The sequence below is a fragment of the Cannabis sativa genome, chromosome 3, assembly GCF_029168945.1.
Source record: "Cannabis sativa cultivar Pink pepper isolate KNU-18-1 chromosome 3, ASM2916894v1, whole genome shotgun sequence".
NCBI classification, from domain to species: domain Eukaryota; kingdom Viridiplantae; phylum Streptophyta; class Magnoliopsida; order Rosales; family Cannabaceae; genus Cannabis; species Cannabis sativa.
The window spans coordinates 52,137,890-52,146,583 of NC_083603.1; the positions used below are offsets into that span (position 1 = coordinate 52,137,890).

General features: G+C 40.4%; 1 protein-coding gene across 4 annotated transcripts; it reads left to right on the forward strand.

The window, feature by feature from the left end:
- Positions 1-5,220: 5,220 nt before the first annotated feature.
- LOC115710020 (uncharacterized) lies at positions 5,221-8,411 on the forward strand. Of its 4 annotated transcripts, none has more exons than XM_030638315.2 (7): positions 5,221-5,963; positions 6,109-6,160; positions 6,824-6,916; positions 7,407-7,471; positions 7,609-7,785; positions 7,885-7,965; positions 8,043-8,411. In XM_030638315.2, exons 1-6 carry the CDS (start codon positions 5,304-5,306, stop codon positions 7,939-7,941), a joined length of 1,104 nt encoding a protein of 367 aa, XP_030494175.2. In that variant the 5' UTR covers positions 5,221-5,303; the 3' UTR covers positions 7,942-7,965; positions 8,043-8,411. The 4 variants fall into 4 exon arrangements, with proteins under 4 accessions (XP_030494175.2, XP_030494177.2, XP_030494178.2 ...); XM_030638317.2 differs by having other exon boundaries at positions 5,237-5,963; positions 7,885-7,969; XM_030638318.2 differs by having other exon boundaries at positions 5,239-5,963; positions 7,885-7,969; positions 8,062-8,411.
- Positions 8,412-8,694: the final 283 nt, after the last annotated feature.

Below are 8,694 nucleotides of genomic sequence, written 5' to 3' on the forward strand. Positions count from 1 at the left end.
CATCCAATGTTGGTGGCACGATGATGGTTGAGCCTAGGCAGTCGAAGATGAGTACAGGGTCGGGTTTTCAGGGATCGGGTGGTGCTGTCAACCGATTGTCATGAATAATGGAGATAATCGTGGGCTTATTTGTTCTCCAGCTGCGTTGAGCGAAAATAATGGGAGTAAAGGATGGGAGGCGGTAGAGGATAGCAATTCCAATTTGGAAGAGGAGGGAATGGTTTTTATGGACTCTAAACGTAAACATACTAGTAAGGAAGTTTCTATTTGCGCTGTTGGGCCGATGGAGGGTGTTGATGTGTGTATGGGGGATGCTCTTGCTAATGTTTCAAAAAATATCACTTTGGCAGGCTCGGTCGAGCGAGCGAGCCAGTCATTATGAGTATTCTAAGTTGGAATTGCCGTGGGCTTGGGAACCCATGGACTATTCAATTCCTTAAAGATATGATTTATTAAAAGAAGCCCATGTTTTTTTTTTTTTTTGTGAGACGTTATGTTTGAAAACTCGACTGGAGCTTCTAGCATCACAACTTGGTTATGAAGGTCTTTTTTTCGTTTGATGCTCAGGGGACGGTGTGGTTTAGCAATGTTATGGAAGGATAAGGAGGATGCTGAGATTGTCGAGTATTCACAAAATCATATAGATATGGTGGTACGATATGATAGCTCTCATATCTGGCGCCTTACGGGGTTATATGGAGAACCTAATCGGTCATTGCGGGTCAATACTTGGAATCTTATGAGGGTGCTAAAGGAAGAGAATGATCTCCCTTGGTGTGTTATTCGGGACTTAAATAATGTTCTTAGCCAAGATGATAAAAGAGGTGGTAATTCTTATCCTGATTGGCTTATAGATGGCTTTCAACAAACTGTCTCTGATTGTAATCTTGTGGATCTTGAGCTTGTGGGTCATCCGTTTAATTGGGAGAAGAGTAGGGGCACGGATAGTTGGATCGAAGTGAGGCTGGATAAAGCGCTAGCTACCCCTTCTTGGATGAGTCTGTTTTCGAATGCACGGTTGATTAACATGGTCTTTTCCACATCGAATCATTGTCCTCTTTTCTTGGATCCATCTTTTTGGTTCCATGCAGCTTCTAGGAGGGTGTTTCGGTTTGAGAATGCTTGGCTGCGTGATTTTAATTGCTATACTATTATCCAGGAGCAATGGGAAGCTTGTGTATCAGGTAACATTGTGGACAAAGTGGCGGCTATTCAGGGTTTGCTTGGTGTGTGGGGTAGGAGCTTAACTGACAATTTTAAGGAGAGAATTCAAAGTTGTAAAGCCAGGGTTGGTGTTCTTAAAGGCTGGTTGGATGTGGAGTCTCTTTCTGAATATAAGGAGGCGAGAAAACAACTTGCTGAAATCTATCATAAAAAAAAAATCTTTTGGCGGCAAAGATCCAAGCAATTGTGGCTTAGGGTGGGTGACCAAAACACAAGGTATTTTCACGCTGCTGCTAGCTCAAGACGGAAAAATAATTTCATTCATGAGTTAAAAGATGAGACCGGTTCTTGGGTTTAGTGGGGGTCAAGTTTGTCTCAGGTTATAATAGACTACTACACCTATATTTTTCATTTTATGGGGTCGAATTGTGCGGAGGTTCTTGAGGTTATTCAATGATCCATAACATATGAGGATAATGTTGCTCTTTTACAGCTAGTTGTGGAGGAGGAGGTAAGGCATGCTGTCTTCCAAATGCACCTAGACAAGTCACCTGGGCCTGATGGATTGACACCTGCTTTCTATCAGAAGTGCTGACATATTGTGGGTAAGGATGTTGTTAAGATGGTTCAGGATTTCTTCCGATCTAAGTTCATGCCTCGGGGTCTAAATGCTACTAATCTTGTTCTCATTCCGAAGAAGAAGTCTCCTTCTGTTATGGGCGATCTGAGGCCTATTGCTCTTTGCAATGTATCATATAAAATCATTTCGAAAGTCATGGCTAATCGGCTCAAAAACTTATTATCAAAGATCATCTCGGAGTTTCAGAGTGCGTTTATTCCTGGGAGGCTCATTAATGATAATGTTCTTGGTTCGTTTGAGATATTGCATTATCTTAGACGTAAGCAACAAGGAAAGAATGGTTGTATAGCTCTAAAACTTGATATGAGTAAGGCATACGATAGGATGGAATGGTCTTTCTTACAAGCTATTTTATTACGGATGGGCTTTGCAGAGGCTTGGATTGACATGATCACGGAATGTCTTCGAATGATTTCGTATAATATTGTTCATGGTGGAGAAAGTTTGGGTCCTTTTATCCCATCTCGAGGAATCCGCTAGGGAGATCCGTTGTCGCCGTATCTGTTTATCATCTGTGCAGAAGGTTTGTCGGCTCTTATTCGGTTGTATGAAGAGAGGAAGTGGCTTCATAGTTGTCAGGTGACTACGAGGGCTCTTTGTGTTTCCCATATGTTGTTTGCTGATGACAGCTTTCTCTTTTGTAAGGCAAACAGAGAAGAGGCTCAACGAGTCCTAGAGTTACTGAATACTTTTGAGAGGGCGTCGGGCCAGAAGGTGAACCTTAGTAAGTCTTCTGTTTTCTTCAATTCTAATACCGATGTCGGGACTCGTGATTCTATTTTGTCTACTCTTCATATGAGGGCAGCAGATGATCATAGTTTTTATCTTGGGCTACCTAGTATGGTGGGAAGAAATAAGAATGTCACTTTCGGCTTTCTAAAAGAGAAGGTGAGGAAAAGAATTCACAAGTGGGATAGTAAACTCCTGTCTAGAGCGGGGAAGGAAGTGCTTTTGAAATCAGTTATTCAATCTTTACTGACTTATGCTATGAGTGTTTTCCTGATCCTGTTGGAGATTTGTAAAGATGTGGATCAACTTATGGGTAGATACTGGTGGCATACAAAGTCTTCACAAGGCCAAGGGATTCATTGGAGGAGTTGGCATAAGCACCAAGGGGGTTTGGGTTTTCAAAATCTCAGGGATTTTAATTGAGAAATTTGATTTTCTATACTTACATATACCTAATATTTTTTCCCTAAACTAATACTTTTTTACATTGAAAATATATGACCTTTTTTCCAAAACACCAAAAATACTCCTCTCAAAAACTCAAACCCTTTCTACATTGAATTTTTTTTTCAATTTTTCTGGGCTTTTAAGGGGTCGGGTCCAATGGGGCCCGATGTCGTCCAATGCCCGTCCGATGGGGCATTTTTTTGGGGTTTTGAAGTCGAGTTAATTGGGCCCGATACCAATTTTTTTTGGGTTTTAAGGTCGGGTCCGATGCCCCATTCGATGGGCCCGATGCCTCGTCCGATGGGGTCCGAACCCAAAAAAATTGGTTTTTGTGCGGTACCGTGCGTGTCTCGATCGGAGTGGTCCGATAACGGTGCTGGTGGCGGTGGGTGGCCGTCCGTCGTTGTGCGGTGCTATCGGTGGCGGTGGGTGGTCATCCGTCGTCATCGAAGGTGAAGCCGATGGTGGTGGGTGTGGGTGTACCGTGTGAGAGGGAGAGAGAGAGAACTTTTGAGCCTTTTGATTTTAGTTTTTCAAATGGGAGGGGTTTTTTGTGGGTAATTAGTAATGTGGTCATATATGATCAATTTTAATAGTTATGGATTTAGGGAAAAAATTTTAGGGTATTGTAAGCATGAAATTTCAAATTTCCCTTTTAATTTAGCTATGTTAGGTAAGCAAGGTTGAAGGCTTTTGACGAATAATAGTTCCTTCTTGGCTCGGTGTTTAAAGCCAGGTATTACCCCCATTCCTCGTTTCTTGATGCTGAATTAGGTGCTAATCCAAGCTACGTGTGGCGGAGTGTTCTAGAAGAAAATTTTGTGGTTAAGATGGGTGCGAGATGGCGTGTTGGAGCCGATGTTTCTATACCGGTTCTTAACCAACCACGACTTCCTTGTGAGGAACATCCGTATGTTACCTCTTCTCATGTGGCTCTCCATGATTGTAAAGTCAATAATTTATTAAAAGTGGGCTCTCTTGAGTGGGATGAGGAATTTCTTCACGATTTATTTGTTCAAAGGGATATTGATTTGATCCGTTGTATTCCGTTGTCTCCGTCTTCAGTAGAGGATGCTTGGTTTTGGATGTTGGAGACTCATGGGGATTATTCCGTCAAAAGTACTTATCGCGCCTTACAAGTAAGCAATGGTAGGTGGAATACTCAAGGTAATTCGGGTTTTTGGAGGATGTTTTGGAACTTGAAATTGCCTCCTAAGGTGAAGAATTTTCTTTGGCGGGGTCTTACTAATTGTCTCCCTACTCTTGTGTCTCTACAGTCTAAAAAGGTGCACGTGAGCTGATTGTGTCCGATGTGTAATCGGGAGGATGAGACAATTTTTCATATAATGGTTAGTTGCGTTATTACCAGAGTTGTCTGGACAGGGGGTTGGGAGGGACGGTTGGAGGGGGTGAAGCTGCTGTGTTTGGCAGCTAGTTTGATAATGTTTGTAAGTTTTAGCCTATGGATCATGTTGAGAGGCTTGCTATGCTTCTTTGGGGAGCTCGTAATGACTTGGTGTGGAATAATAAGGCTTTCTCGCTAGAGAGGGTGGTGAATGCTGCAATTACTTACCTTGATTCTTGGAAGAATGCTCAGCTGGAAAGGAGAGTTGTGTCGCCAGTTTTTGGTCCGAATACTTCTGGGAGTAAGCAATGGGCTAAACCTTGTTTCGGTGAGATTAAGGTTAATTGTGATGCTCCTGTCTTTGTAGATGACAATAGTCTCAGTTTGGGGTAAATTGCTCGGGATCATAATGGTTTATTCATTGATGTGTTGGCGGTTAAAACGTATGGTCATGCCCGACCCGTTTTTGGCTGAAGCTATGGCGTTGAAGGACGTGCTCAGTTGGGTGAAGGGAAGGTGGGTTGAGGGGGTGTGCCTGCTGGTGTGGTTATGGAGTCGGACTCACTGCTGCTCGTGCAAGTTGTGCAACAGAAGAAGCGGTTGTTGTCTCCGGTGGGGCTTTTAATTTCAGATTGTGTTGCTCTTATGCAATCCTCTCTTTTGTTTTCCATTTCAATTAATTTTATTAACCGGTCCGGGAACCAGGCGGCTAACTTTTTAGCTCGTTTTTCTAGTTCTTTTCTTGGCTGTGTTTCCCACGGGAGCTATGTCTCTGCTGGTTTGGAAGCTATCTTGGTAGCTGATTTATTTGAATAAAAGTTAATTTTTTGGTTCAAAAAAATAACTTTTCAAAATTGTAAATTGTTGGTGTACTTTCTTAGGCCTAATAGGCCCATCAAAACATGCAACTCAACAGCCCAAATAAACAGAAAGCCCAAAAGAGAGAGAGAAATCGTCGAGCTCAACAAGACTGCAAAAATGGAGGAAGAGAAAGCCGCGGCGTACTACGACGAGTTGACTCGGCGAGGCGAAGGAGCCGCCAGATTCAAACAAGGCCTGGGCTTCTCAGCCACACCGTCGAGTACCGCTGATGTCCCATCAAGAGGCTCGGCTCTCCCTTCTTCTTCCTCGGTTTCTTTCCTCAGCAGTTTCGTCAAGGCTTCTAGCCCAACCAAGACTACTGAGCATCAGAAACAAGCTCAATTAGAATCCATACAGAACAAGCTCACGAAGAAGAATAAACTTAGTCCGACCCGAGAATCAGGACAACAACGACACCATTCTAGGGTTTCTCAGAGAGACGAAAGGAGTTCCAGGAGGCGGAGTAGGAGCCGTGATCGGGAGCGGGATCGTCATTCGAGGCGGCGGAGTACGAGCAGAGATAGGTATAGGGATGGGGATAGAGATCGACATAGGAGGAGGAAAAGGAGTAGGAGTAGGAGTAGGAGTCGGAGTCGGAGTCGGAGCTTCTCGCCTCGGAGCCGGAGAGTTGAGAGAAGGAATCGGAGCCCTTCACCAAGAGAGCGTAGATCGAAGAAGGAACAGGGTCGCGATGGAAGAGTAGGGGGACAACTTAGTAATGCCCGAAAGGAAAAGAATGTGAACTATTCGAAGTTGATTGAAGGCTATGATTTGATGGTAAGCTTGTCTAGCTTCCACTTTGCATAGATTTGTGATTCAAATTTTGGATTTTGTTATGATTCAAGCTTGAATATTTTGGATTGGTATGGAATCTTAATGTGGTGGAGTTAATCTTACATAAGTTCTCTGTTTGTGCGATCAGTCACCAGCTGAAAGAGTCAAAGCGAAGATGAAGCTTCAACTAGCTGAGACTGGTAAGTTTTAAAGACAGTAGTGGACTATTTGGTATGGTTATGCTGGGTTCGTAGAACTCCTGTATAGATTATTCTAATAGTTTCCATCACAAGTTTTTAAGGGGTTGTTTTTAAAATGAGAACCTAGAAGGATAGGATTTGACTGGAAAAGTGGTAAAGTGAATAGAACAACAACTGATTGTGTACCTTATTTTGCATTCTTTGTATCATTGAACTATATGTAGTAGTTGAACTTGGACAAATGTTGTTGCACAGCAATCGTTTCAATTAAGAAGTTAATGTGGTTGTTGATGTCAATCTGAATGTTTTCTAATCTCCTCCATGTAAATTATATGTAGTATTATAATCAGTTTTATGTGTGCAAGCTGTTAATCCTGACAACTCTATCCTAGAAACTCGTCTCAAACTTTTGAACAATTATCTCTTATTATCAAGTAATTAGTATAGTTGATTGTGTTGTATTTTTAGAAGTTAACTATTCTATGACTGATCACATGGTAAAGTTAAGTCAAATATATCGAAGATCTTGGCAGAAAGAAATTATGCTAAAGTCTTACCGGATACCTATCTAGTACATTTTCTAAATTATGGGTTTCTTCATTTAGTGTTTTGCTTTATTTGCTGTCGTGTATAATGTATTATAGATGTAAACCTTGACTGCAGCTGAAAAGGATGCAACGAAAGGCATGGGATCAGGTTGGGAAAGGTTTGAGTTCAACAAAGATGCACCCCTTGATGATGAGGAAGAAGTTGAAGGTTAAATATTTTTACAAAACTGTGTTTGATACATCTGGTGAAGTATCAATTAATTATGTTATTCATTTATTTTCTTGTTTTATGTTTCCCTTGCGTGATTTTTTTTGGCAGTTTATTGCCACTATTTAGAGTTATTTACCTGTTACTGTAAATTTCCTTTCTCCTTGGCGCTGAAACTTTAATTGTTTTGCTGTACCTCTAAGAAGTGATAACTGCTTCTTTATTCCATACCCAACACATGATTTTGTTACATAATCTCACTCCAAAAGACTAGCTTATGAAAGTAGGGTGCCCAAGTGGTTATAAATAGCCAACCGATCCCATATTTGGTACGGGGTAGATCCTAACAAATGCATAGAGATCCTAACCAATGCATAGATCGTGAATGAATCAGATTGTCGTAGACATTGGCTGAATTAAAATGTTTGTCTTAACCCTGTTAGCATAAGGTAGTATTTTGCTTGTGCATGACATCTTCATTTGTCAACAGCTGCCGAAGATGATACAGCATTAGTGAAGCACATTGGCCAAAGCTTTCGATTCTCTGCAGTCAAGGTATATTTGTATTCTCAGTTGCAGTTGATGATTCTGTTCCTGGCTATGGCTTCATGCATTTCTGATCTAGCAACTGTTTGTTTGTGGATATGTAATGTTTTTGTATCTAATGTTATTTCTTCCGTATCATATTGAAGTCAAAAAGGGAAGAGCAAATCAGAGTTGCTCATGATGAGGCCATGTTTGGTGCATCAATTATTCCTCTTACCACTTCAAGTGATGGCGAAGCTGCTACTGAAGCTGAGGTTGAGACTGAGACGGATAAAAGAGAGTTGAATGAAAATGATCTTGGTGCAAATCTTTTAAGTGAGAAGGTAAAAACTCTTGTTTCTCTCTCTCTTTTTTTTTTTTTTTTTTTTTTTGAGAAAGAAAGATATAGTTGTTAGTTTGATTTATTGTTTTCTTGGCTGCAGGTTCTTGCGAAACAACAAGGTTCTTGGCGTGATCGTGCTCGTGGGCAAAGGAGCTGAGATGAACAAAATTAATTATGCAAGGCAGGTTTGCATTCTCACCAGAATTTGAACTTTGAAGTGGCCCACATTGGATTCTGATACCATAGATTGAATTCCAGAAATGACAATTTGCCACAGGAAATCTCTTGTGACTCTTGATGGAAACTGCAGAGAATGAACTTCTACTGACAAGAGTGAAGCTTCAGGCTAAATGGTAAATTTAGTGTAGAGAACTTTAGACACTTTGTGGTTTCTTCTTAATGTCACCGCTGTTTAAGCTAAAGCATACCTGAGAATCCACACTTACCTTGGAATATTCTTGGAAAAACGGTTTGATTCTTTGTTGGTTAATCATAGACAAAGTTTCCAGTATGTGATGTCTTCAATAGATATAGCTAAGCAAGCTTCGAAATGTAGTCTAGTTTTTACCAGTATAGAAACATTGTATTTGTGATGTTAATCATATGTTACTAAAATTTAGGAGAAAACATATCTTTTTCTTTTTTTTTTAAATAAAATAAAATAAATATAATTCAATGGACTGAACATTTATTTCATTTCATTATAATTGTCTCCAAAGAATAAATAATTGTTCAAATTTCAAGATGCAGAGACAGTCATTCTAAAATTTTCAATAATTTTATTTTTTTTGGGCAAAATTGATTTTCTATTTAACTAAGTCCTAAAATTGTATCAAATTTTGATATTTACTATGTGTATTCGCAATAATATTAGTAACAAATCTACTAGACATAGAGTTTTAATTTTTTT

Bases quoted from the DNA above. Each gene is read 5' to 3' on its own strand.
- LOC115710020 (XM_030638315.2), top strand. From the start codon at position 5,304: ATGGAGGAAGAGAAAGCCGCGGCGTACTACGACGAGTTGACTCGGCGA. The intron at 5,964-6,108 runs GTAAGCTTGTCT...TTGTGCGATCAG, and splicing joins TTGAAGGCTATGATTTGATG to TCACCAGCTGAAAGAGTCAA. The intron at 6,161-6,823 runs GTAAGTTTTAAA...CCTTGACTGCAG, and splicing joins GCTTCAACTAGCTGAGACTG to CTGAAAAGGATGCAACGAAA.